Below are 25,495 nucleotides of genomic sequence, written 5' to 3'. Positions count from 1 at the left end.
AGGCGAGGAACAGCCGGAGCTGCTCCTTCCCCGAGGGCTCTCGGCCACCAGCTGTCCCCAGGGGCCGGGTGTGTGTGGGAGCAGAGCTCCAGCACTGACAGCGAGCTGGGGGTGGGACAGGCAGAGCCCCGGCCCCGGCTGCAGCTCCCAACCTCAGCCCTCCAGGACATCAGGGCCATCTCCTGGCCATCAGGGCCATCCTCAGCCCTCCAGGACATCAGGGCCGTCTCCTGGACATGAGGGCCGTCCTCAGCCCTCCAGGACATCAGGGCCGTTCTCAGCCCTCCTGGACATCAGGGCCAGGAGATGCCGCCTCAGCCATCACGAGTCGAGCATTGACACTAATTCACCACAGCCTGGAAAGGGATGCAGACACAGGGCTTGGAGTGGTCACAGTGCTCCCAGCAGAAGGGATGTGACCAGATGGCCCTGGCACACCAGCACTGCTGTGTTCCAGGGAGGTAATGCCGGTCCTAGACCTGCTCCAGGGCTGCTGTCACCCCTCACAATCCATGGCTCGACAGCTGCCAGCCAGGTACACAGAGGAGTCGGATCCCAGCCCAGGTGGGTTCCAAGCAGGTGGCAGAACACCATGAACACTGATAAGGTCCCTGGAGGCACAGCAAGCTCCTCTCCAGCTGCCTCGTGGGGACTGACAGGAGGAGCAAGGTCCCACACAGCCCAGCCTCCAGCAGGCAACTGCTGCCATGGAAGGAGGTGACACGGCCCTGGGGGCCGCTAGGAAAGTTCTTTATTTGAATACAGAGAGGAACGGCTGCACAAGTCACCCAAGCATAGGCCCCTCTCCTGGCCCCTTCCAGCCCTGCACAAGCTCTGTCTCTGCCTGGCCAGCACAGACACATCTCAGTCCTGCCCTCAGCTCCGGCTGGGTGGTCTCTGCTACTCGGTGACCTCGGGGACGACGCTCACCAGCAGGGTGTCGTAGCCCCGCCGCACCAGCAGGGCCAAGCTCTGCTGCGTCCTCACCGCCTCGTACACGTCCTCGGCACGCCGTGACACCGCCCCGTTGATCTCCAGCACCACGTCCCCGGCCTTCAGCCCTGCCCTGCGGGGACAACGCGGATGAAGCGCACAGAGGGTGAGGCACACGCTTGGCGTCATCGTCCTCCAAGTGCAGCAGGAGCTGTGGCACCAGAGGTTCTGCAGCTGCACTCGGCCAGCAAGACACCCAGCCTGGGGAAAGGTCCCCAGGTGGTTTCTGCTGCTCTGGAGCAAACCAAGCCCTGCTGCTCCGGAGCAAAATACATCCCACAGCTGCTCCCTCAGCCGGCCCTGAGGCACAGGGCAGCACTTACTGGTGTGCTGGGGAGCCGATGATCACCTTGTGGATCAGCACGCCGTAGGAGATGTCAGGAAAGGTGGGGTCACGCAGCTTCAGCTCTGCCAGGATGCTGCAGAGACAACAGCAGCATCAGGGATGGAGCTGGAGGCAGAGCAGGGCTCCCACCCCACTCCCTGCAGCTGTACAGGGTTAGAGACCGGGCACAGAACCTCCCCTCCTGTGTCCCTGCACCTTGCTGAGCACAAGCCACAGCTGCCAGCCCCAAACACCATCACACTCCTGTCAAAATGAGAGGATGAGAATCCCAGAGGCACCGGGGAGAGCTGGAAACCCCTGGAGCAGCTGCCAGCTGGATCAGAGCTGTGATCACATCACCCTCCCTGGGGTCAGACTCTCCCCTCCCCTGCTGCAGATTCACTTCTCTGCCCTAGCTGAGCAGGATACACAACACAAGCTGTGCCCCTCTTCCTGCCAGACATGTCAGCAGAGCCCTCCTCCTGAGTCTAAGAGACTAAACAATCACAGTTTCTCACACTTTCCCACAGATTTTAGTATTTCTAAACCAAATTTAAACTCTGTATCTCTCACAGCTCCTCTTTGGACTCTCCCCAAGTGCTCCTCACCCGTCTTGAATGAAATCCAGAAGTGGATGCAACACTCCAGCTGGATCTCTCCAGTGACAGCATTTTTGCCTCAAACACTGCATAAGCTCCAATCCCTGCAGCCCCACACACTCAGTCTCTGCCCAGCTCTGCTCCTGTCAGGTCCCTGCTCAGCCAGTCAGGGCTCCCCACGTGGCTGTGCTCTGTGCTGAACTGTGCTGTCCTACAGCCCAGTGCGAGCTGCTATCCCTTCCCAATTCACACAGCAAGGTGGGAAGAGGCCTCTCAAGTTCATCTCACCCGACCCCCAGCAGGCTCAGACAGGGCAGGCTGCTCTGGACTGTGGCCAGTTGGGTTTGGAGGATCTCCAAGGACCCTCCAGGCAATGTGTGCCAGGCTCTGAGCACCCTCCTCACAGGAAAAAGAAGAGATTTCTTGTGCACTCTCACACATCTCTGTGCCCGCTGCCTCTAATCTGGCCTGGGCACCACGAACAGAACAACGGGGTCTGAGCTGTGCCCAACACAGAGCTTCTCCTTCCTGTGCCAGGGAAAGGTTTCCAGATGGAAAGGCTCAGGGTGTTCAGGGCAGTCACACGATTCCAAGGCCAGCAGTCCCTTGTTGGGAGCCCTTCCTGCTGGGCACAAACAAGGCTGGCAGTCAGGTGCTTTCCCTGGATGGGCTCGAGGCCGTGTCCGAGGCATTTCACGCTGCTTCCTGACAGAGCCAGTCCCTGCAAGCGTGGCCAGGGAAGCAGGAGGAGGCTGGGCTGGGCTGGGCTCCCACATCCCTCGGGTTCTGCCGGCTACCAGCACCATCTGCTGGGCATTGGGGAACTCACCGGACCTTTAGGAGGGCAGAGCACAGCCCCAAAAGGTGTTTGCCCAGCATGGCACACCACCAGCCCCGCGAGGCAGCTGAAGGTCTCTTAAATGTGGCTGCAAGAGCCAAAGAACCAGAGCAGGTGTTGACCTTCTCCCAGAGGTGAGAGCACAGGTCCTGCTTGCTGGCATGGGCACTTCCCAGAATTGTTTGGGTTGGAAAAGACTTTTAAGATGAAGTCCAACTACTCCCCCAGCTCTGCCAAGGCCAGCACTGACCATGTCCCCAAGTGTCACATCCACAGGGCTGTTAAATCCCCCCAGAGATGGGGACTTCCCCCTGCCCTGGGCAGCTGTGCCAGGACTGGACAGCCCTTTCCAAGAAGGAATTTTTCCCAATATCCAACATCAACCTCCCTGGCACAACCTGAGGCTGTCCTCTAGTCCTGTCCCTTGTTCCCTCGGAGCACAGCCTGACCCCCAGCTGATTCCACCCTCCTGTGGAGAGGGAGAGCACTTTTTATCTGCTCACAGGCTCTGCTACCAGTGAAGAAACTTGCAGGTTTCCAATTTGCCTGTGAGCCAGCCAGCATTCTAACCAAGAGATTACACAAGCACAAAGAGATTTGACAGTGAAAGCTTAAGCTGTGGAAACAATCCTCCCAAAACCAGGCATCCTCAGTTAGTTGGGAAGATCCCATCACATCCCTGCCCCAACAGGACCGGTCTGTTGGCCCCTGAGCTCAGGACAGGTACCTGGGAGTGAGGGTCAGCATCATGACCCCGATGTACCGGCGCTTGGACTCTGCATTGCCAAACCACGAGCCTGTGGAGGGAAAGGACACGGAATGTCACAGCTGGAAAACACAGATGTGCTCAGAACAGTGCTGGGCTGAGCCCTCACAGCCCTCGGGGCAGGCAGCAGCCAGAGCCATTCCAAATCCCTGCAACAGCTCAGTCCAGTTCCCAGCACCAGCAGGAGCATTCCAGGTGTTGCATTTTGCACTGTCACTTGGCTTCCCTGCTTTGTCAGATTTTTGACAGAGAATGTCTCCCCAGTGTCACAGGAGAACCAGACAGGGCAATGCAGCAGCAGCACAGCTTTCCTGCGGCACCAGATGAGACCCCAAAGACTTCTCCTGCTTGCCTTGCCTTTCTCAGGAAGAAGGGTCCAGAGCCCAAAGTTTCCCTGTCTCATCCTCCTCCCCCAGAGCCCGAGCAGAGAGGTCCCCACTCACTCTTGCGGTGCTCCTCCTTCTGCAGGAACTTCCGCAGCCGGTCCGAGGGGATGGCAAAGGAGATGCCCGACGTCACCTTCATGGTGTTCACCCCGATCACCTCACCATCCTGCAGGGAAAGGGCATTGGGATCCCAGCACAATGATTCCAGCAGTGACCCAGCCTGGATCACCGTGGAGAGCAGGGGAACTGCTGCACCAGCCTGGGGTCATGCCTCTGTGCCCACCCCTTCCCAGGCTGCTGTCCCCGTGTCCTGCCTGACCCTGCCGAGGCTGGGCAGGACCCAGGGGCTGAGTCTAAGGGATGAGTCCATGCAGTCCCGCCAGCACCAGCCAGACCTTGGCTCCACCAAAGCCCCATCAGCTCCAGCTGCCTCAGATACTGCACGAGGTTCCCGTGCCAGGCTTAGCCCTCCTCTCCCTCCTCCCTCCAGGAAGCCTCCCAGCACCCACAGAGGTACAGAGAGCAGGGGGCACGCAGCACATCCCTGCTCCAGCAGCGAGGCGACACGCAGCAGCACTCACCAGGTTGACGAGGGGGCCCCCAGAGTTCCCAAACTGCGGCAGAGGAGAGAGAGCGTGAGCAGACCACAAAAGCCCCATCCTGAGGCCGATCCCAGGGGGACCGGCCAGATCCCCCCACGCTCCCCCATGTCCCCACGTCCCTTACATCGATGGCAGCGTCGGTCTGGATGTACTCCATGTCGGTGGCGGCCAGGCCCAGCTCGCGGCTGCCGCGCTGCGCCGAGCTGACAATGCCCGAGGTGATGGTGTTCTGCAGGGCGAAGGGGCTGCCCATGGCCACCACGAACTCGCCCTGCCTCACCTCGGCCGAGCGGCCCAGCGGCAGCGTGGGCAGCGGGTGCTGCGGGCGGCAAGACAATCAGCAGGACGGCCCCCGCCGCCCACTGTCCCCAGGGCCACCGGGACACGCACGCACCTTGGGTTTGATCTTGATGGTGGCGATGTCGGCCACCTGGTCCACGTCCTGCACCACGGCGTCGTACATCTCGCCGCTGGCCAGCTTGACCCGCACGCGCCGCCGGTTGGCCACCACGTGCGCGTTGGTGACGATCAGCCCGTCCGGGGACACCACGAAGCCCGATCCGTTGGAGATGGGCACATCCCGGCCCAGGAAGGGGTGCCTGCGAGGAGGGCACAGGTCAGGAGTGGCAAGGACGGGGCTGGGAGGCAGCAGCACCATGGGGGAACCCTTCCCTGTCCCAGCAGTCTGCAGAAATAGGGGAATCTGCACGAATGCAGCGGGAATCCACAGCCACAAAGGTACAATCCCAGCAGGAACAGAAGCACGTGAGAGCAGGAGGGGCTGTGACCTGTGCAGGGACAGCCTTGGAGCAGGTAACAAACAGCTGAGAGGCAACAGGAACGCTTCCTGATAGTGGGAGCTGACTCACAACGCTTGGGGTCAAGCACCCCAAGCTCTGCTGGGTGTCGGGTGAGGTGAATGGAAAACGGGATGGACCAGCAAGGCCAAAGCCCAGCTGGTGCTGAATTATTGCCAGTGTGGGTCAGGAACGCAGAGAAGGAGCAGCAGCTGATGCCTCCTCACACTGTGAGGCAGAGGGTAACGCTGCACACAGGTGACACCAAGCTGGAAACAGCATCACCCAGCTGGTGAGGGCAGAGCTGCTGCAGAGGTGCTCCGAGAGGCCGCAGGCATTAAATGGTGAGAACATTGGTGAGCACGAAGGGAAATAAACACCAAGCGCTGCTCCAGGCAGAGTAACGGGGCAGCTGGGAGGCGGCTCCGCCACACGGCCCCGCAGGACAGGGAAGTGGCAGCGGCGTGCGGCAGCCGCGTGTCAGCCCCTCCCGAGGCACCTGTGCGAGCCCTCCGGGGCGCTTCGGGAGAGTCCGGGGCCACACTGCGCAGGGAGGAGGGCAATCCCTGCCGGGGACCTCCCGGTGCCGGTACCTGCCCACGATCTCCACGTAGACCAGCGCGGGCGCCGTTTTCTCCACCACGTCAGCGATGAAGTTGAAGGCGGCGCGGGGCGAGGTGGGCGGAGGGGCGGGCGGCGGGGCGGGCACGGCGGCGCTCAGCGGGGACCGGCGGCGCTCCCGGGCCCACAGCAGCACCAGCGCCGCCGCCCCGGCGCCCACCGCCGCCGCCAGAGACCGGCCCCAGGCGGACGGCGGCGGGGGATGGGAAGGAGGAGGAGGAGGGGGAGGAGGAGGGGGAGGCGGTGGCTCAACGGTCCCGGTCAGCGCTCGGCACCAGCGCTGTACGCCCGGTGGCACCGGGATGCACCGGATCCGCACCCTCCGCGCCGCTGCCGCCATGCTGCCGAACGGAAGCCACGCCCCACCGAGGCGGGGCCGAGCTGCGGGGCGCTACGGAGTTGTAGTCCTGAGGCGGGGTCTGCCCGAAGCGCTCCTCCACCGCGGAGCACGCCGGGAGCTGTAGTTCCGAGCCGGGGCCTGCCGGAAGCGCGTTCTGTCACGGTGCATGCCGGGAGTTGTAGTCCCGCCGGGAGTTACCGTTCCGCCGTCAGCGAGATGCGCTGACAACCGGCGCGACAGCGGAGCAGGGCAGCCCCACTGTCAGAGCCGCTCACCGAGTCCACCGGAGCCGTCGAGGGCCGCGACCGGGGCGAGAGTGCTGCGGCGGCGCGGCGCGGACCAGGAAGGCGGCGCGTTCCCAGCGTGCCCCGCGCGGGCCGGGCGCGCGGCCGCGGGCAAGATGGCGGCGGGTGCGGGGCGGCCGTGAGGCGCCGGCACGGCGGGGATGGAACCGCCCGCGGCCCCGGGCCCCGAGCGGCTCTTCGACTCGCACCGGTGAGCGCCCGCCCGGGGGCCGCGCCGTGGGGACTACCGGGGGAGCCCCGCGACAACCGCGGGAACCCTGGGCGGGGGTCGCGGGGCCAGCGGGAGGGCGGGGGTGTCTCAGCAAAGCCCCGTGAGGAAGGTCGGGGTGACCCGTGGGGGGACCGGGGACGCTCCGGGGGTGCTTGGGAGACTTGCCGGGGGGAGCACGCGGAGCGGCGGCCGCAGGGCGGGTCCTGGGGATCGTCCCGGCCACGCTCAGGCCGCCGCGGCCGCTCTGTGCCCCTGCAGGTTGCCGACCGATGGGTTCCTGCTCCTGGCGCTGCTGCTCTACGCCCCCGTGGGGCTCTGCCTGCTCGTCCTGCGCGTCTTCATCGGCGTCCACGTGTTCCTGGTCAGCTGCGCCCTGCCCGACAGCCTCGTCCGCCGGTGTGTGACCTCGGGGGGCTCCGGGGTGCTGCTGCCCCGGGTGGGTGTGGGGTGATGGCCGGGCCGTCCCGGTTCCTGCATGTCCCGAGCCCTGGGGGCTTGGCTCAGGGAAGGATCTGTGTCTTCAGGAGTCTTGGAGGTGCTTCCTCTGCCAAGCCCATGCTGGCAGCCCCCTCTGGAGTGCTCAGGGACTGGTGTGGAGCACTGGTGTGGATCAGCTTGCTGTGTTGCTCAGGAGTTCTGTGGGCACTTGCTGCCCTCATCCCAGTCCCAGCCCCGCGCCAATTCCTTCACCAGACGTGTCATTTCCGCTTGGTGCCAGTGTCGTTTGTCCAGCCGCCAGAATTCCTGAGTCTTTGCCTGTTGGACGTGTCACCTCGCAGTGTTTCGGAGGGCGGGACTCGAGGAGGATCCTTGTTCCCCTGGCAGGTTCATTGTCCGTGTGATGTGCTCCGTGCTGGGGCTGCTGGTGCGTCAGAGCGACCCTCGGCTGCGCGGGGCCGGCGCCAGGGTCTTCATTGCCAACCACGTCACCCCCTTCGACCACAACGTCGTCAGCCTGCTCACCTCCTGCAACACGGTGAGGGCACGGCCGTGGCTCCTCCCCGAGGGCAGGGCACGGGCAGCTCTGCCCGATTTGGTGTGTGCAAGGCAGCTTAAAGCCCACTCAGTGCCACCCTTTGCCATGGGCAGGGACACCTTCTGCCAGCCCAAGTGGCTCCAAGCCACATCCAGCCTGGCCTTGGACACTTCCAGGGATCTACAGGTTCTCTGGGCAGCCTCACCACTCTCTCACCCAAAAATTTCCTCCTAATATCCAGCCTAAATTGCTCCTCTTTCAGTTGTACTCATTAATCCTCGTCCTGTCGTTCCAGTTTCTGGCACAGATTCCCTCTCCAGCTTCCCTCTAGGCTCTTTCAGAGCCCGGAAAGTTTCTGATTTATTAACTCAGGGTATTAATCTTGAGGTGTTTTCTGTGGCTCAGTGTCACTCTTGGGCTCAGCATGGAAAAGTGGGACAGGGTGAGGAGCAGCAGCAGTTGTTACAGTGGGGGTTGATTTTGGTGTGGACAGATCCCAGCAGCTGCTTCCTTTTCTGGCCTTTTGGATAAGGGGCCGGGCTGGTTGTGGGGTTTCCCCCAGCACTGGGTGGGCAGTTTTGGGGGTGCATGGAGGGTGCTGTGTGTCTTTGGTGCTTGGGTAGTTCTGGGCTGTCCCTGCTCTCCTGTAAAATCTTTGTGTGTGGAGTTCCTGAGTCAGCAGGCTCTGGGTGGCTCCTGTGTCCCACACTGCCATTGATTTACCCCTGGCCCGGAGAGGGGGGACTCCTGGGAGCAGAGTGTGTCCTGCCAAGTGTGTCAGGGACTGCTGGACAGGACGCTGGGGACACGGGCAGCTGGGAGTGCATGTGTCTGGCCGACAGGGCACGTTCTGAACTGATGGTTTGGAATCCATTTCCTGTGGAACTGGGGCTGTCAACACAGGTCACTCAGTCCCAGAGGGGCTTTTGCTAATGAGCAGCAACTTTGTCACCTCTGCCACCTGGGAAGGTTGGCCTGGAGGGCGTGGAAGGGTGGGCAGGGCAGCGTTTCCTTTCCTCCTGACTCCTGTTCTCCCTGCAGCCTGCCCTGAGCGGTGCCCCAGGGTTCATCTGCTGGTCCCGGGGGTTCATGGAGCTGGGAGTGACTGGCAGCCGAGCAGAGCTGGTGGATTCCCTGAAGGAATACTCGGCCCAGCAAGGGAACCCACCCCTGCTGCTGTTCCCAGAGGAGGCGGCCACCAACGGCAGGGCTGGGCTGCTCCGCTTCAGGTGAATTCCCCCAGCAGGGGAGAGGGAATTCCCCCAGCAGGGTGCTGTAGCTACATTTCTCTTCACAGAGAAAAGCAAGGCACAATTCTTCCCAAAAATTTTCTTATCATTTGCAGTGCCTGTGTTTGTGCAAAAGTAGAATGCAGTATGGGGATTGTTCACCCAGAGTGATGGTGTGTTTTTTCCCTTGGCTTAACAGGGCTAAGTGTGTGTGTGTGTGTGTGTCAGGACAGTCACCAAATTCAGTGTGGTTGAGTGCTTGGCAGATTCAGTTTAGGTGTAATGTCACATAGTGTAATATAGTGTAATAAAGTCATTAATTAACCTTCTGATAAGGTGGAGTCAGGTGTATCATTCTCTCTCCCCTCATCAGGGGTCCCTGCAAATTCAACGGGGTGGCTGGGAATGGCTCTGCTGGGTTGTGACAAAATGGCTTCAGGTGGCTCCTGGGTCACTGACTGCAGAATTCCTCCCTTCCAGCTCCTGGCCCTTCTCCATCCTGGATGAGGTCCAGCCCGTTGCCCTGCAGGTCCGGAGGCCGTTGGTGGCTGTGGTGAGTGGTGGGCACAGGGATGGGGTGTGGGCTGGGTGCAGCTTTTCTTTCTGCTTTAGAGCCCGTGCTGTGGCCTGGCCTCGTGTCCTGGCACCCTGGAACCAGCTGCTGTTCCTGAGAACTGAGCCCTGGTTGTAGGAATGTGCCCCCTATGGACAGAGTGACAGAACCTTCCTCTGTCCCCCAAAATGGAAAGAGCCCAGAACTTTCTCCCAGTGATCAGGTAGAAAAGTCACTGATAGGACCTTGGGGGCTTCACCTCGAGTCTGGGGACAGCTCATTGGCCATGAGCCAAAAGGTCCCGCCTGGGCCATTGAGTAGAAAAGCACAGAACAAAGAAACCAAATCGCTTTTGTGAGGTGTCTTTACCAGGAGCACAAGCCTGTGGCACCTGGATCGCTTTGAGTTTGTTATTTTGCCTCTTATTAAACCTTTTTTGTTCCTGACGCTGTCACATCAGCCTCCTGCTCCTTTTATGCCTCCTGATGAATGCTGAGCTATTCTGGGGTGTAATGTTGGGGTGTTGAGAGCTTATCGGATCAGCTCGAAACCCCCGGGCAAAACTCTACATGTGGCGCCTGAACAAGTTTTTCTCATATTGAGAGGAACAGTCTGGGAATATTTTGACTGCCCTCAGTCAAAATTAGGCAATTTTCCTTGGTATTTGCATTTTTGGAGAAGCAGGCCTGCACCTGGATTTTTGTCATGAAAAGAAAACCCAGGAAAAGGGGTGTAGGTAGTGTTGAAGGGTTGAGAGCTTATCAGATCAGCTCGAAACCCCCCAGGCAAAACGCTACACCTGGTTACACTGGCCACTCTGACAGATGTTTGGTGGCCCAGCTGGCTGTCACTGTGCCTCTCTTCCATGGCCAGCGCAGTCTGCTTTGCTCTCGCCGAGTTCCCTGCTGGTGCCAAGGGCTCTGGAGGCTCCTGAGCTGCTGCCCCTGGCACAGACACAGGACGTGGCCCCACACGAGGGGTAAAGTCCACGAGGGCAACGGCAGCACTGCCCAAGGCATTGCAGGGAAACTGCTCTCACTGAGGCTTTGCTGAATTTCTTATTTTTTGAGATTATTTACGATCTGGTGACTACAGAGAGCTGCCAGTCACGGCTGTCGCTCGTGGGTCTGGTGTTTCTGTGCCAAAGGAACCCCTGGCAGGGTGAGGAGTCACCTGGATGTGTGCAGGGATGGGAACTGCAGGAATATCTGGCAGAGCTTTGGTCACTCCTGGCAGGCCAGGGGTGCTGAGACAGAATTGAGGCAGGCCACAAGGTGGGTGAAGGTGCAGTTTTCTAGCAATAAGTTCCATTTTGAATGATTCCTCCGAAGAAGTGGGAGAGTTTTTCTGCTGTGGACAGTTTATAAGGAATATATTATGCTTTTATGGGTTTGGTTCCTTTGAGAAATCCTGAGATGTGACAAGCTGTGTGTCTGTCTGTGCATCCCTTCCCTCCTGCATGTCAGGGAGCACAGCAGGTCTGTGTGGAGGTGCTGGTTACAGTCACTTGGCTCAGATTTTACCTTCAGAGTCTGAGCAGGACTTGGTGCTTCCTGCACGTTGGCTGAGTAAATCCTGGTGGATTTCTGGGGTGATTTTAAACTGTCAGAAACTGGAAGGATTGGAGATGTTAAATTTTGAATTGATCAATTGGTGTTTTATAGCAAGTTTTCTTATATGATTGTGCAATGTATATTAGGCACTGGGTTGGGCCAAACACCAAATTTGGGGTTAAGAGAGCATTTTCTCCAGCTCCAGTTGCATGGAGTGTTGCAGGAGGGTGTTGTTCTGTGGCACAGGCAGTGTAACTGAAATCTGGCTGTGGGCATCACTCCAGGCCTTTGGGTTTAGGGTTCTGAGGTTCTGTTTATCCGGATGAGGCTTCTCTCTTCATCTTGTGCCTGGCTTTCAGGGCTTTTCTCATTTACAGCTCCTCCTCCCAGGTACAAGCCTGTCTGAGAATCACAGAATTGTTCGGAAAATCCCTCTGGAAAATCACGTCCCACCATTCCACAACAATGCCAAGGCCACCACTGGCCATGTCCCCAAGTGCCACATCCACAGGGCTGTTAACTCCCCCCAGAGATGGGGACTTCCCCCTGCCCTGGGCAGCTGTGCCAGGGCTGGACAGCCCTTTCCAAGAAGGAATTTTCCCAATATCCGACTTCACCCTCTCCTGTCACAACCTGAGGCAGTTTCCTCTTGTGCTGTTCCTGGAGCTGGGACATCACAGAGAGGCTGTTTCCACTAGAATGAGGAGGATTGTTGATGGTTCTGAGGGAACACCAGTAGGTTTTCAGGCATTTTTGTCACTTTCTGAGGGGACAGACGGTAGGGAAAGGGGGGATACTGAGGGAAAGTCTTGCTGCTGTCTTAGTGGGAGGAAAGTGAAAGCTGGTGATGACCATTGAGGGTGAAGCTGCCCTGCTTGCACTGGCTTTGCTGTTCCCACTTTCCCAATCCTCCAGCCACAGCTCAGGTGTGCCCTGCCCACCTCCGTCCCCAGTGGAACCTGCTCCTGTCCCATGGGTGGGATCTCACTGCGCTCTCTTCTCCCCCAGAGCGTGGCTGACTCCTCCTGGATCACGGAGCTGCTCTGGACCTTCTTCGTTCCCTTCACAGTTTATCAAGTAAGGTACTACGTCTCTCTCTTCTGTTTGGGGCAGGGTTGGGGGTGGGCAGGGCTGTGGTGTCACTGTGGCACTGAGAGCTCCCTCCCTGGGTGCCTCAGCTGGGCTGGGCTCGGCACCATCTGGGCCTGGCTGTGTCCAGACGTGGAGAGGGTTCCTGGTTCCTGCTGGGGAGGGACAGGAGTCTCAGCCTCTCCAGGTGTTTAATTCAAGTTTCCAGGGGTGTTTTTGAAGCTGCACAGCCCAGCAGGCCCCCAGTGTCTCTGTGTGTCCCTAAAATCCCTTGGGAGTGGGGTGGTCCAGAGCCCTGCCCAGGCCCCGAGTAGCTTTGCTGTAATGAGGGCAGTGGAAGGGACTGGGAATTAAATGTTGGGCTTGGCGTGTTTCAGCAAAGGAAAGCCTTTCCCTGGTTCTATCTGCCTGAATTCTGGGTGACCCGTTTCCTGCTTCCATGGAAATGGCCACAGATCCTCATTAAGGCCTTTCTGGGCCCTGCAGGTCCCTCGTGTCACACCCGAGCTCCAGTGAGCCGCTTCTGTCCTCTGCCACGTCCTGGATTTGGGGAGTGGCTGGTGGCATTTGCTGCTTCCGGGGCAGGGGGCTGGAAAGCTGTGGGCTGAGCAGGGAGCCTGGAGGTGGGGATGGCACGGCTGCCCCTGGCAGCGTGTCCCCAGGGGTGGCTCCATGTGCTGCTGTCCCCACGCAGGTGGATGCCGCCTGTCCCCAGAGGAGCAGACGAGCGGAGCGAGGACTTTGCGCTCCGAGTTCAGGAGGTAGGAAGGTGGGGTGGGACAGGGATGTGTGGGACTGCTGCACTTTAGGGTGGGCACGGGGCATTTCTGGACGTGTGTGTGTGATGGGAGCTCTGGTACATTGTTGGTTTTTGGGGTTTTTTTTTGTTAAGGTTGGGATTGAAAGTGTTCGAGATGGTATTTTGTGTTTAGACTTAGATGTTTATTTTTTTTAATTTATACTTTTTAAGTAGTGGGTGTTGTAGTATTTTATTAATAAGTTATAAAAAGGTTATGTATTTATTTTTGTACATTTTTTTAAGGCAAAACTAATTAAGAAATGATACTTAAATTATTTTTATTTTAACTTAATAATTAACTACTTAATTAAGTTTTGTAATGTGGACCTTTTTGTGTAATTGTAAAATATTACTTAAACCCATGGAGAAGGAGGACTAGTTTTTGTTTTAAAACTTTTATTTTGTTATAGATATTATTATTGTCTAAAACTTTAAACTCTGACATTTTTTACTATGTGATATTGCACACTTCTAATCAAACTACACACTCATAATCTCAGTTCTATTACTTAATTTTAGAAGCTTTCTCTACGGCCTCAGGTCAAATGCAGTGTTCTCTTGGGGGTTAGAGTCTGTCAGCACAGAAAGTCTAAAATTCTCAGCAAATAGGACTCCAGTAGAACATGTTTATTGCCCCTTGCAAGAGCTCAGTTATTTCATGGCCTATCTGCCACCCCACATTGAGCCCTTCTGCAGCTGTCAGGGCTTTTCCCATCAAGTTCCAACCTTTCACCCCATTTTTATAACACCACAAATCATACAAATCGGTTGTTTCTCCACCCTGCCCGTATGTGCTGGGTATTTGACAGCTCCAGACATCTCATACCTCCTTGCCAGCCTGCTTTGGCAGGATGATATTGCTACTCCTGATCCTTCTTGTGCCCTCTGCAATGCTGAAATGCATCCCTGAGGCCCTGGAGAAATCAGTTCCCAGCCCTCTTGCCCTCACCATGGCTCCACGTAGCCCTGCCGTGCTCCCCAGCCTGCAGGGGCTGCCTGGGCTGGGTGTTTTTGTGTGACTGCTCTGTGCTCCACAGCTCTTGGCCATGGAGCTGGGTGTGGTATCCACACGGATCACCGCTGCCGACAGGACCGAGCACATGAAGAGGCTGAGGCACACGGCTCAAAGGCTGCCCTTTGCCCCAGGTGGGGATCCTGGCTGCAGAACCTCAGCCTGGGCTCTGCTTTTGGGGGGCTCTGTGTCTGCTTTCAGTGACAGACTCACCTTGTGCCCGCTGTCCTTTCTCCTGCAGCCTCGAGCCAGCGCCCGGCAGCCCGGCCCAGGGTGCCCCCCAGCCTGCCCGGGGGTGCTCCCGAGGACGTGAGGGTCGCGGCCATGGCACAGCAGGTCAAGGAGGTGCTGCCTCACGTGCCCTTGGAGGTCATCAGGACAGACCTGGGTGAGCAGGGGCGGCAGCAGGAATGTGGGGACACCTTCTGTGGTCTGAAAGAAGAAACCTTGTCCCCGCTGCCCTGGTACACATTGGCAGCCAGGATGGAGTGTCCTAAACTCTAATGGCTCCCTTTGTCCCCGCAGTCCAAACCAACTGTGTGGACACCACCATTGCCAACTTGCTGGAGGGGAGAGTTCCCTTCTTCCCTGAGAGTAAAGAGCCTGGAGACCTGCCTGCCCCATCTACCTCCCAGGCTGCAGCTGCTTCTGGCATCCAGGGCTCTGTGGCTGCGCCTTCTTCCAAGGTACTTTGGGTTTGTGTCCCCCTGCTCTGCTGGTTTCGTGGTCAGGACTAGCCCAGGGCATGGAGCACCAGCCAGGTCCTGGCAGAGCCACCAACTTCCCTGCTTCACCTGTCTCCTGATGGCTCCTGTGCTTTCCCTTCCAGCCAGCTACAAAGCAGTTTGCAAAGTCCCCCGTGGAGCGTCACCTGTCCCTGCAGGAGAGGAAACGAGCCTTGTACGACTATGCCAGGAGGTGAGAGTCCCCCACACCTCCCCGTGCCAGGGCCGCACAAAATCTCCCCCTGCCCAAGCCCCCAGATCCCGGCCCCAGCAGCACCCGAGGTGCCCCAGGCTTTCCAGTGGGCTTTCCAGGGTAATCCGTGTCTCCCCCCGTGGGACTGGGTTTCTCTGGGGTCCCATGGCACCCCCAGTGTGGGCAGGGTGTTCCTGTTTGGCACCAGGGACAGCTCCATCAATGCTCCTTGGTGTGAGGGCATGGCTTTGATCTCTGTGCAGGTTTTTCATGAGGCAAATCCTGGCACAAGAGGCCAGGGTTTAGGAAGTTACAGAAAATTGGGGATTTGTTTGATGGGAAGCTGAGTGTGCCTGGCCTTGTTGGACACTGGATGGCTGGGATGGTGCTGAGGGAACTGTCCTGTTGGGAATCTCTGACTGGGACACCTGGCTGGGCTCTGCTGGGGCACAGGGATCCTGTGGGTGGTCCTGGGGGACCCTGGCAGCCCCTCACTGCCCTCACCTGCTCCCTGCTCCACCGGGATTGTCCCCAGCAGGGACTGGACCTCCCCGTGCCCCTCCCAGAGCAGCTCCTGCTGCCTGCCCCCGTTCCCCTGGGCTCCGGGTGAGCTTGGAATGAAACGGCTCCGAGCAGAGCCAGCCAGGGAGCGCCCGGCCCTGGGCTGCTGCAGTGTCCCCGCAGTGTCCCCGGTCCTCCGGTTTCCTGGCCGGGCGGGCGATCCCCGGGTGGGTTCACGGGCTGTCCCTCCGGTGCTCCCAGCCCCGCGGTGTCTGAGGCAGGACGCTCTCTCCCGCAGGCGGTTCGCTGAGAAGCACGGCGCGGCAAGGGCCGGCGGCAGCCCCTGACCGAGCCGGAACGGGCCGGTGGCACCCCCTGGCCGGAGCTCCGGGCCGGGCCGGGCCGGTGGCACCCCCTGGCCGGAGCTCCGGGCCGGGCCGGGCCGGTGGCACCCCCTGGCCGGAGCTCCGGGCCGGGCCGGGCCGGTGGCACCGGGAGCGCGCGGGCGGGACGGGACGGGCGGGGCGGGGGCGCCCCCTGGCGGCGGAAATAAACGGCGGCAGCGTCCGGCGCGGCTCGGGCTGTGCGGGCACCGGGGCGAGGGGCGGGGCCAGCGGGACAGGGGGCGTGGCCAGCGGGACAGGGGGCGGGGCCGGGCCGGCTCCGTGCGGGTCTGCACGCGCCGCAGCCGACGCCTGCTCGCGCGCCGCACGTAGGCGCCGCTTAAAGAGGCAACGCGGCGGGGCCGCCGCGGCCGGGCGAGCCGCGGCTGGCGGGCCCCAGCGGGCGGAGCCAGCGCCCCTTTAAGAGACCGGCTCCCGGTGCCGGTGGTTTTATTTACATGGGGGCTCGCGGGCGTCACGTGACTGTCAGCGGCGGGGGCTGCGCGCGGAGCACCCGCGGGGCCATGGCGGGAGCCGGCGACGACGGTCCGGGGGGAACCGGGGCACCGGGGCGGGATCGGGGCCACGGGACACCCGGGCGGGCCGGGGAACCCGGGGGTTCGGGGCACCAAGGGGTTTGGGACAATGGGACGCCCGGGCGGGCCGGGGAACCGGGGGTTCGGGGCACCGGGGGGTTTGGGACAATGGGACAATGGGACAGTGGGAAGCCTGGGGGTGAACGGGGTTGACGTGCACACGTGCGGGTCTGGGTCACCGGGAGCCCCGGGTGGTTGATGTGCACTGTGGATGGGGAGCGGGACCGTGGGGAGCCCAGGCGGGGTTTCTGGGGGGCTGACGTGCGCCGGGGGCCGGGGAGCGCGGGGATCCCGGGCAGGCTGGTGTGCTCTGGGGGCACCGGGGGGCTGAGGAGCACCGGGAGAGCAGCCCTGGGGTGCACAGGACGTCCCGGGTCAGCCACTGCAGTTGGTGCTGGTCTGCAGGCTGGGGTGCAGGGAGGGCTCCCAGCATCCCGGGATGGGATGGGGTGCGGGGGTGGGCCTGGAGCGGTGCAGGGGCTGACAGCCCCCCCAGGCTCCTGGGTGGAGCTGCGCTGTGGCCCAGGCTGCCCGGAGCCCGAGCCGGCGCCTTCGCCGTTCTCCTGCCACGCCGACGTGGAGCGGATGCTGCTGGAGGCCCAGCTGGAGACAGAGAGCGGTGATGGGTGAGTCCTGAGGGGGAGCTGGGCTCCAGAGCCCTGCCGAGCCACGGCTGGTGCTGGGGCCTCATTGACTGAGGGTTTCCGTTCGCAGGGCCCTGCTTGTGCTGGGCTCCCCAGCCTGGGATGACGACGGAGCCAGCCACGGCAGCGATCAGCCAGGGGAGAGCGAGGTGCTGCCTGCCCACAGCCAGCCCCAGCCCGGCTGCCCCCACCCCCGGCAGGTGAGGGAGCTGCCCCTGGCACACCCTGCTGCGCCCCCAGGCCCTGCTCTGACCTGCCCTGTGTCTCCTTGCAGCGGGATGTGCCACAGGAAGCCAAGTGGAGGCAGCGGCGCCTGAGAGCGTCCCTGGGCTGGGCCTGCGCCCGCTGCCCTCGCTACCTGGCTCCAGAGTAAGTCCCGTGTCCCCCACCAGCACCTCCTGCTGCTGCCCCCCATCCTGCCGTCCCTGTTAACCATGAACTTTTCCCAGGGAATTTGCCTTTGTGTGCTCCCCCCAGCCAGTGCTGTGGAGCCTGCAGGGAGGCGCAGTGGGGAGGAAGAAGAGACTTTTCAGTTCAGAGCTGCTGCTGCTCTTCATCCCCTCGCTCCTGCTCAGCCACCTGCTGACCCTGGGGCTGGGGTGAGTGTCTGTAGCTCTCACCGTGGGGCTGGGGGAGGAGGGAAGGCTCCTGAATTTGGGTGCTGTCATGCAGCACAGCTCCCAGCAGTCTGCTGCCATCTCCCCTCGCTCCTGGCCTGCTGGGGCCCAGCTCCCCGTGCCAGTGCCTCACAGTCGCTCTCTCCAATCCAGGATCTACATTGGGAAGCGCCTGGCAGCCTCCTCAGCCAACCCTCTGTGAGGAGCTGGGCAGGCAGCACCTTCTGCTCCGCTGGGAATGCAGGGAGAGCCTGGCACCAGCAGCCCGAGCGCTCCCAGGCCCCGTGTCTGTCCCTCAGCCCTGCCTGGGGAGCTGATCCCACATCCCTGTAGAACAGAACCCACCGGTGGCAGCTCCCAGCTGCAGGCAGCCCCTGCCCTCCCCAGCCCCTGGTTACAGCTCCAGCTCCCCCTGTACCAGACTGTAAATACAACTGAGCCCTCCTGAATAAAGAGCCCTGTGCCAGCTCAGGGGTTGAGCAGCGAGTCCCCTCCCCGTGTCTGGGACCCCACCCTGCCTCGGGAAGTGACCCTTGGGCTCCCTGGGGCCCTTCCCTGCTGCAGGAGGGCGAGCCCCTGTGCTTTGGGGTGGTGCCAGCTGGGCATGAGCCCCTGGGTGGGCTGTGGGCTAGCAGGGGTGGGTGCTGGGGCTCCCACGGGTGCTGGGCCCCACACAGGTGCCTGGCTGAGCCCTTTATTAGCCGTGGCTGCGGTGCAGAGGTGGCACGGCCACTCAGGGTTGTGACGCTGCCCGGTGCAGGCGGCAGGTGTGGGCAGGAGAGGTGACACTGCAGAGCGTGGGGCTGCCGGGGCCCGTGTGCACACCCGTGCAGCGTGGGCCAGGAACATGTCCTGCTGCTGCAGGAGGGGGTGGGAGCTGGCCCACGAGTGGGGAGCAGGAATCACACAGAAGTGCCACTGGGGAAGGCACTGCTCCCTGCCACTGGCACAGTCCGCGGGCAGCTTGGGTGGAGGGAGAGCCTGCACATGTGGGAGCTCAGCGTGGCTCCAGGGGACACCTGGAGGGTGGCAGTAGCCAGAGCTGGTGGGACACAGGGTGGCAGTGCCTGGTGCACGCAGGGACTCTGCTCTGGGTGTCAGCGCTGCAAGAGCTGCTCCAGCAGGTGAGAATCAAGCAGGGCTGTGGGTCCAGCAGCTGCCTGGGCACGGGGGCACTCTGGGCACGGGTGGCCCCTGCACACAGTGCAGCTGCGGGTGGCATCAGGTCAGAGCTGTGACAGTCGCTTGGACTTGGGTGGCGGCAGCGGCGGCGACTTGAGGCTTTTGTTCCCGTCCGCTCTCGGGGACGTGGACGCCTGTGAGCCGAGAGGGACGTGAGGGATACGGGGACTGGGGGCCAGGGCCAGCCCTGAGTGCCTCCCCTGCAGTTCCTCCCCTCCCGTACCTTCCCTGCCGCGGCAGCATCGCTCTGCTCCAGGAATGTCTCGTACACCGCGGGGCTGAACTTGCGGGGCAGCGGTGGCAGCTTGCTGGCGCTTTTCACGCGGCCACCAAAGCCCGTGGGGGACAGGGACGAGCCTGTGCAGGCAGGAGAGGGGGGGTGGAGGGCCCATCAGTGTCCCCAGGGGTTACAGGGTCAGCACTTCTGCCCCAATGCTGTGGGAGTGTGGCACTGCTGGGCAGAGGGGACAGAGGTGCCATGGGATGTGAGCCCAGCCAGGAGCAGGGCGCTGCCTCCCACCAGGAGCAGCTCTTGGCACCAAGACCCAGCAGCACAAGGTGCAGGATCGATGGCTGCAGCCCCACAGGGTGTGTGCAGCAGGGGATGTGTCTCTGTTCCCGCTGTGCCACCACGAGGGCGTGAGGGGACCTGTGCTGGGGGTGGTGTGGGAGGGCACAGCCCTGCTCCCGGGGCTGTAGGGACGCTCGGGAAGGTGGCCTGGCAGGTTGTACCTGCGGTGTTGGGCTGAGCAGCAGCAGCAGCAGCTTGGCTCGGCGGGGCCTGTTTCCTGTCAGCGCTCAGGCTGCTCTCGCTCACGTTGCAGGAGAGTCTCCGTTTCTCGTCCTGGGGCACAGAAGGAAGGCTCAGCACCTCCGAGGGCCAGGCTGGGTGGCAGCCCCTGAGCTCCAGCCTTGTGCCCCTCCAGCCCCTGCTTCTGCCCTCCCTGCAGCAGGGGCTGCCACCAACCCCTCCAGGGGTCCCATCCAGGCTGGGAGCTGGTGCTGCAGGCAGGGCCAGGCGCTCTGGGTGCAGCAGGACACCCAGGGGAGTGCAAGCAGGGCTCCAGGGCTGTGCTGAGCATCACCTTGGGCTCTGGCAGCTCTGAGATGGACCGGCGCGAGTCCTGCCTCCAGGAGCTGAAGATGGAGCTGGCGCGGTGCTCCCTGCGCTCGTTCCTGAGCTCCTCGCTCTCAGAGGGACCACGGGCAGCCTTTGGGGTCAGTGGTGCCTCCGTGCTGTGGGGTGACTGGGACAGGTGAGGGGCAGCAGGGGAAGGAGGAGCAGGGCTATGCCATGGGGCATCACCGGGAGCGGCTGCGCTCGGGCATCAGCACCATCCACAGCAGAGCTCAGCGGGGGAGGTTTGGGGGCCAGGAATGGATGACTCGGGTGACAGCAGTGTTCAGGTGACCCTGGGGGCTGCACATGGGGTGTCTCTCCTCCATGCCCCCCATAGGGACAGGGCCACCTGGCAGGACAGACCCCTGAGATGCATTTGGCATGAAGGGAAGGTGGAAGGGCAGAGGACTGGGGAGGTGGGAGAAAAGCACCTGGGGCAGAGTGCGGCAGGCTCAGCAGGGAGGGCTGAGGGGGATGAGAGGGGTGACCAGCGCTCCCCACCGCAGCACTTGCCTGGCTCCAGCGTGGCTCAGCCGCTCCCAGTCAGGCACCCAGGCTATGGAGCGGGGTCGGCCGCTCCGCCGGTCCTCAAAGAACATCTGAGAGACAGCCGGGAAGGGATGAGAGGGCAGAGCCTCCCAGTCCTTCCCTGAGCTCAGCCAGGGCCATCAGTACCCTCTCTGACCGGCCCTGCTTCTGTGCCAGTGCCAGCCCCCCCCAGCACTGCTGTGCCCCCTCCCCTCCTGGGCCAGGCAGGGACCCTGAGGTCCCCCACGCCCAGCACTCCTCAAGCTGTTCTTGCCCCAGCTGTGGCCTCAGCCAGCTGCTCCCCGCTGCCCCGCATCTGCTGGCTTGTCCGGCGTCACCCCCACGGTGCCAGGCACGGCGCAGCCCTGCCCGCCCGTGCCTGTGGCACTCACCATCTCGCGCACCCCGTACTGGCTCTCCACCTTGGCCCGCAGCTGCTCGAAGCACTGCTCCATGCGCTCGTGGAACGGCCGCAGGTCCTCTGTCACCTTCTGCCCGTGGATCCGGATGCCCTCTGCCAGCAGCGGGGTCTGGGGGGCAACGGGGACTCGTGGGGCTCCCTGGCACCGGGGGCAGCTGTCCCCTGCCAGAGGGATGCTGCAGCCGGTACCTGCCAGGCGATCAGGTCCTTCAGCTTCTCGATCTTCCCTGCGTCCTCAGGGTGCTCCTGCATGTAGAGCTCCTGGAAAAAAGCCTGCAACGACCCTCCTGAGTCCCGCTGCCAGGCTGGCCCAGCTCCACGCAGGCTGGGGGCGGCAGAGCGGTGCCAGTGCTAGCCCTGGCCGTGCCCAGCTGGCCCCGACAGCCCCTGCATTCCTCACCTTCTCATACTTGGTGAAGCCACCCATGACTGCGGGGTCCACGATGCCGTTGAGCAGCATGGAGAGAGGGTTGATGGGCAGGCTGGGGTCGTTCTGGTGCCGGTTGATCTCGCTCATGATTTTCTCGTTGGTTTTCATCATGGTCTCAATGGCGTTTTCCAGGGGGGAGATGATGATCTGCGCGCAGGGAGGGGTCAGTGCTGCCCCTCCTCCTTGAGGCTGGCAGGGTGGGCTCTGCCCAGCCCGGCAGGAGGGACCCCGGGGCAGCACATCCCACCCCATGACGCCCCTCAGACCCCTGGCACCAGCCTGGGGCTGCGCGAGAGCTCCTGGGGATGTGCTGGCCGTGCTGGTCCCTGCTGCCAGCACAGAGTCAGCCCCACGGGCACGAGGCAGCAGTGAGGCTACAGGACACCTGGGTAGCCACCGGTGTCACCTTGAGGGTGCAGCGGTGCCACAGCGGGGTGCACAGCCTGAGCACCATGGCAGACACACATGCAGCACTCATGCAGCTGTGCATCCTTGTGCCAGCAGCATCCTGTGACACCCATCAGGACACCCTTTGACAGCCCACCAGGGCACCCTGTGACAGCCCATAAGGACACCCTGTGACAGCCCAGCCAGGGCACCTTGTGACAGCCCATCAGGGCACCCTGTGACAGCCCACCAGGACACCCTGTGACAGCCCATAAGGACACCCTGTGACAGCCCAGCCAGGGCACCTTGTGACAGCCCATCAGGGCACCCTGTGACAGCCCACCAGGACAGACTGTGACAGCCCAGCCAGGGCACCCTGTGACAACCCACCAGAGCATCCTGTGACAGCCCAGCCAGGGCACCCTGTGACAGCCCACCAGGACACCCTGTGACAGCCCACCAGGGCATCCTGGGACAGCCCACCAGGACACCCTGTGACAGCCTAGCTAGGACACCCTGTGACAGCCCACCAGGACACCCTGTGACAGCCCAGCCAGGGCACCCTGTGACACCCACCAGGACACCCTGTGACAGCCCAGCCAGGACATCCCGTGACAGCCCAGGCAGGACACCCTGTGACAGCCCATCAGAGCACCCTGTGACAGCCCATAAGGACATCCTGTGACAGCCCACCAGGGCACATCACATCTCCACTGCCATGGTTCCTGAGACTCCCTGGATGCTGACCAAGCATTCGCCTCCGACAGAGGAGCAAAGGCCACCCACTGTCCCTGCTGCCCACGGAGCACGGCACAGGGACACGCTCCCCATCCCCAGCTTGAGCTCCTGGCAGGGCTGGAGCATCCACCAGGATCCTGGGACAGCCCTGCTGCCCCCCAGCCCCCTGCTCACCGTTTCAGTGGAGGTGACAACAAACCAGCGCAGGATGCCCGGCAGGGGATAGGCTGTCCTGAAGGTTGTCCTCTCGATCCACATGTTCTGGGGGAAGAGCAGCAGTCACTCCCCACCCTTCTCCCATCAGCCCTGGCTGCCCCATGGCATGGGGGGCTCCAGGGCCGCCCCAGCTGAGGGTCCTGGCAGCTCCTCCCTGCACTCACTGCAAATTCATTGTCGGGATCACTCGGGCCCCTCTTGAAAGGCCGGGAGTAGCTGAACCTCTGGACGTGGTTGGCTTTGTAGAAGCTGTGGGGAGGGAAGGGATAGACACTCTCTTGGTGAGTGCACTCACAGGGATAGACACTCACTGGGTGAGTGCACTCCCAGGGATGGACACTCACTGGGTGAGTGCATTCACAGGGATGGACACTCACTGGGTGAGTGCACTCCCAGGGATGGACACTCACTGGGTGAGTGCACTCACAAGGATAGACACTCACTGGGTGAGTGCACTCACAGGGGCTCCCCGTGCTGGACACTCACTGGGTGAGTGCACTCCCAGGGATGGACACTCTCTTGGTGAGTGCACTCCCATGGATGGACACTCTCTTGGTGAGTGCACTCCCAGGGATGGACACTCACTTGGTGAGTGCACTCACAGGGATGGACACTCACTGCGTGAGTGCACTCACAGGGATAGACACTCACTGGGTGAGTGCATTCACAGGGATGGACACTCACTGGGTGAGTGCATTCACAGGGATGGACACTCACTGGGTGAGTGCACTCCCAGGGATGGACACTCACTGGGTGAGTGCACTCCCAGGGATGGACACTCACTGGGTGAGTGCACTCCCAGGGATGGACACTCACTTGGTGAGTGCACTCCCAGGGATGGACACTCACTGGGTGAGTGCACTCACAGGGATGGACACTCACTGGGTGAGTGCACTCCCAGGGATGGACACTCACTTGCTGACCTGCTCCGGGACGCTGCAGCCCCTGAGCCGTGCCCTGGCCTCCTCTGCCGGCTGCACGGTGAAGCACTGGATGTCTGAGGGAGTGAAGGAGCCACGGGCACACACTGCGGGGCAGGGCTGCTGGGGACAGGGCCTCCAGAGCCCCAGAGGGGATCCCCAGGGGGACAGAGAGGCTTTTAAGGAATTCCCTCATGGACGGTGATGGACAGAGCCCAGGCCACGCTCCCAGCCCCGTCCCCGTGCGTGCAGAGGATACACTGCCCCGGGGAGTCCGTGATGTCCTGGCCGGGGGGAGATGTGCTCTTCAGCTTCTCGGCATTGGGGAAGGGGCTCAGCAGCTGCATCTCAAAGTCCTCGCGCCGCTCGTACTCCTTGCCCCGGTAGATGAAGACCTTGTTCTGCAGGGTGGGAAGGTGACAGCTCATCCCTGTGCCACCCAGAGCACTGGTGCTGATAAGGCTCTCCTGCCAAGCAGGAGTCACCCCTATCCAGGAAAAAAATATCTCCCCAAACCCAGGGACTAGAAGAAAAAGGAAGAAGGCACACAGAGAATCAGGATTGGTGCCGGCCAAGCAATGTCACTGAGGTCAGACCCTGTGTGACAAATCTGGTGGCTTCTACGAGGGTGTGGCAGCATGGGTGGATGGGGGCAGAGTGACTGCAAACCATCTGCAAACCATCTGCCCTCGGGATGTCCCCTGGATGGGACAGATGCTGGGTAAGGAGCAGGCTGGATGATGACACTCAGGGAGTTGTGATCCACAGCTCCACACCTGGGTGGAGACCAGCGAGGAGTGGGGTGGAGACCAGTGAGGAGTGGGGCTCCTTGGCTATCGAGGTGGCAGCTGTGGAGCTGCTCCTGGCTCTGCTTACCCTGAGGAAGGTGGGGAAGCCCTGCCCGTAGTACCCCACGGCAAAGTAGTCCGGGCTGGGCCGCAGCACCTTCAGGATCTTCTCATAGAACTTGGCTTCTCGCTGCTGCAGAGGAGAGGGGCAGGATGAGGGCAGCATGGAGCCCTGTGGATCCCCCACTATTCCCCCCAGCTTGTCCCGCCCCGCCAGGCACCCACCAGGATGTCACTCAGCATTTCGTAGTCGAACACGTGGCTCTCGTACTGCTCCGCCAGCTCCTTGCAGATGTGGATGGCTTCTTCCCACATCTGGAGGAGAGAGGGGCCAGGACAGGGCCCCCCAGTGCAGGGTGAACTGGGGAAGCACCAGGGGCTTCCAGCAGAGACCACCCTGCCTGTGGGGGCACCTGCACCCCTGCCCCCCTGTGAGGAGGGGGAGAGGGCTCTCCTGTGGGGACAGTGGGCAGCAGAAGAACGTGGCTTCCCACCATCCCCAGCCCTGGAGCCCCCAGCTGACCCCATCAAGCCTTTGCCCAGAGATGTCCAAGCTTCTGACCCCTGGCAGTACGAGGACCGGGCTGGGCTGAGATGGGACAGGGGATGGGACAGGGATGGGATGAGGGACAATGGCTGTGGGGTGAACCATCCAGCCCAGACTCGCTGCAGGCAGCTCCAGCCCTTCTACAGCAGTGGGGAGTGAGGGGCTGTGCTGAGAATGGGATCTGGGAGCATGAAACAGGGGGGAATTGGAAGCAAGGGGGCCAGGCTTGCCCTAATCCAGCCCAGCTCCGTCCAGTTTTGGGGTTTCAGAGGCTGTAGGGTCTGTAGGGGCAGATGGCCACGCTCACCTTGCCCTGGTCGAAGTACTCGATGATCTGGTTGTACAGAGCCTCCTTCAGCTGGCGCTGAGTGTGCAGGTGGAGGCCGTGGGGGCCTGGCACAGGGGCTGCATTCGACTCCTCTGACCACTGCACGAGGGATTGGGCACCCGTCACAGCAAGCCCACAGGGCTGCCCACTCCTGCCAGGCCCCCCGAGCCCCCCGTG

At 61.8% G+C, this 25,495-nt stretch overlaps 4 protein-coding genes across 8 annotated transcripts in view; 2 read left to right on the top strand and 2 right to left on the bottom strand.

Moving 5' to 3' along the window:
• Window positions 1–734: 734 nt before the first annotated feature.
• On the bottom strand, window positions 735–6,337 carry HTRA2 (HtrA serine peptidase 2). Its single transcript, XM_038135647.1, has 8 exons — window positions 5,900–6,337; window positions 4,904–5,108; window positions 4,634–4,828; window positions 4,489–4,521; window positions 3,965–4,073; window positions 3,483–3,552; window positions 1,317–1,412; window positions 735–1,066 (listed from the first exon to the last, which is right to left on the bottom strand). The coding sequence occupies exons 1-8, from the start codon at window positions 6,265–6,267 to the stop codon at window positions 901–903; spliced, it is 1,242 nt and encodes a 413-aa protein (XP_037991575.1). The 5' UTR covers window positions 6,268–6,337; the 3' UTR covers window positions 735–900.
• Window positions 6,338–6,543: 206 nt separating this feature from the next.
• Window positions 6,544–15,791, top strand: AUP1 (AUP1 lipid droplet regulating VLDL assembly factor). Of its 2 annotated transcripts, XM_038135646.1 has the most exons (12): window positions 6,556–6,762; window positions 7,042–7,179; window positions 7,609–7,759; window positions 8,801–8,988; window positions 9,469–9,541; window positions 12,103–12,176; window positions 12,878–12,944; window positions 14,020–14,128; window positions 14,236–14,382; window positions 14,520–14,680; window positions 14,824–14,912; window positions 15,712–15,791. In XM_038135646.1, exons 1-12 carry the CDS (start codon window positions 6,713–6,715, stop codon window positions 15,758–15,760), a joined length of 1,296 nt encoding a protein of 431 aa, XP_037991574.1. In that variant the 5' UTR covers window positions 6,556–6,712; the 3' UTR covers window positions 15,761–15,791. The 2 variants fall into 2 exon arrangements, 1 of the variants encoding a protein (XP_037991574.1); XR_005256782.1 differs by lacking the exon at window positions 15,712–15,791 and having other exon boundaries at window positions 6,544–6,762; window positions 12,103–12,171.
• A 216-nt stretch (window positions 15,792–16,007) lies between these two features.
• Window positions 16,008–18,120, top strand: LOC119700473 (BCL2/adenovirus E1B 19 kDa protein-interacting protein 3-like). Of its 3 annotated transcripts, XM_038135650.1 has the most exons (6): window positions 16,008–16,342; window positions 16,889–17,018; window positions 17,107–17,236; window positions 17,311–17,405; window positions 17,486–17,635; window positions 17,807–18,120. In XM_038135650.1, the coding sequence occupies exons 1-6, from the start codon at window positions 16,255–16,257 to the stop codon at window positions 17,853–17,855; spliced, it is 642 nt and encodes a 213-aa protein (XP_037991578.1). In that variant the 5' UTR covers window positions 16,008–16,254; the 3' UTR covers window positions 17,856–18,120. The 3 variants fall into 3 exon arrangements, with proteins under 3 accessions (XP_037991578.1, XP_037991577.1, XP_037991576.1); XM_038135649.1 differs by lacking the exon at window positions 16,008–16,342 and having other exon boundaries at window positions 16,471–17,018; window positions 17,514–17,635; window positions 17,807–17,826; XM_038135648.1 differs by lacking the exon at window positions 16,008–16,342 and having other exon boundaries at window positions 16,473–17,018.
• A 164-nt stretch (window positions 18,121–18,284) lies between these two features.
• Window positions 18,285–25,495, bottom strand: part of LOC119700469 (dedicator of cytokinesis protein 2-like) — a 52,294-nt gene continuing 45,083 nt past the window's right edge. Inside the window, exons 39-53 of one of the 2 annotated variants that reach the window (XM_038135642.1) lie at window positions 25,298–25,417; window positions 24,669–24,758; window positions 24,472–24,576; window positions 23,855–23,996; window positions 23,591–23,672; window positions 22,840–22,924; window positions 22,634–22,720; window positions 21,305–21,481; window positions 21,094–21,177; window positions 20,876–21,013; window positions 20,469–20,554; window positions 19,921–20,071; window positions 19,568–19,679; window positions 19,059–19,192; window positions 18,285–18,969 (exon numbers count right to left, since the gene is read on the bottom strand). In XM_038135642.1, the coding sequence (XP_037991570.1) occupies window positions 18,880–18,969; window positions 19,059–19,192; window positions 19,568–19,679; window positions 19,921–20,071; window positions 20,469–20,554; window positions 20,876–21,013; window positions 21,094–21,177; window positions 21,305–21,481; window positions 22,634–22,720; window positions 22,840–22,924; window positions 23,591–23,672; window positions 23,855–23,996; window positions 24,472–24,576; window positions 24,669–24,758; window positions 25,298–25,417 (1,683 nt within the window). In that variant the 3' untranslated portion in view covers window positions 18,285–18,879. The remainder of the gene's footprint in view (window positions 18,970–19,058; window positions 19,193–19,567; window positions 19,680–19,920; window positions 20,072–20,468; window positions 20,555–20,875; window positions 21,014–21,093; window positions 21,178–21,304; window positions 21,482–22,633; window positions 22,721–22,839; window positions 22,925–23,590; window positions 23,673–23,854; window positions 23,997–24,471; window positions 24,577–24,668; window positions 24,759–25,297; window positions 25,418–25,495) is intronic. The other variant, XM_038135643.1, reaches the window with a different exon arrangement.

This window comes from Motacilla alba, chromosome 4 (assembly GCF_015832195.1).
Source record: "Motacilla alba alba isolate MOTALB_02 chromosome 4, Motacilla_alba_V1.0_pri, whole genome shotgun sequence".
In the NCBI taxonomy this organism is placed as follows: Eukaryota; Metazoa; Chordata; class Aves; order Passeriformes; family Motacillidae; genus Motacilla; species Motacilla alba.
This window is presented reverse-complemented; position numbering and strand designations above follow the sequence as displayed.

Bases quoted from the DNA above. Each gene is read 5' to 3' on its own strand.
- HTRA2 (XM_038135647.1), bottom strand. From the start codon at position 6,267: ATGGCGGCAGCGGCGCGGAGGGTGCGGATCCGGTGCATCCCGGTGCCA. The intron at 4,829-4,903 runs GTGCGTGCGTGT...TGCCGCCCGCAG, and splicing joins CCATCAAGATCAAACCCAAG to CACCCGCTGCCCACGCTGCC. The intron at 4,522-4,633 runs GTAAGGGACGTG...CCTCTGCCGCAG, and splicing joins AGACCGACGCTGCCATCGAT to TTTGGGAACTCTGGGGGCCC.
- AUP1 (XM_038135646.1), top strand. From the start codon at position 6,713: ATGGAACCGCCCGCGGCCCCGGGCCCCGAGCGGCTCTTCGACTCGCAC. The intron at 12,177-12,877 runs GTACTACGTCTC...GTCCCCACGCAG, and splicing joins TTCACAGTTTATCAAGTAAG to GTGGATGCCGCCTGTCCCCA. The intron at 14,383-14,519 runs GTGAGCAGGGGC...TTGTCCCCGCAG, and splicing joins GGTCATCAGGACAGACCTGG to TCCAAACCAACTGTGTGGAC.
- LOC119700473 (XM_038135648.1), top strand. From the start codon at position 16,591: ATGTGCACTGTGGATGGGGAGCGGGACCGTGGGGAGCCCAGGCGGGGT. The intron at 17,237-17,310 runs GTGAGGGAGCTG...GTCTCCTTGCAG, and splicing joins GCTGCCCCCACCCCCGGCAG to CGGGATGTGCCACAGGAAGC. The intron at 17,636-17,806 runs GTGAGTGTCTGT...TCTCCAATCCAG, and splicing joins CTGCTGACCCTGGGGCTGGG to GATCTACATTGGGAAGCGCC.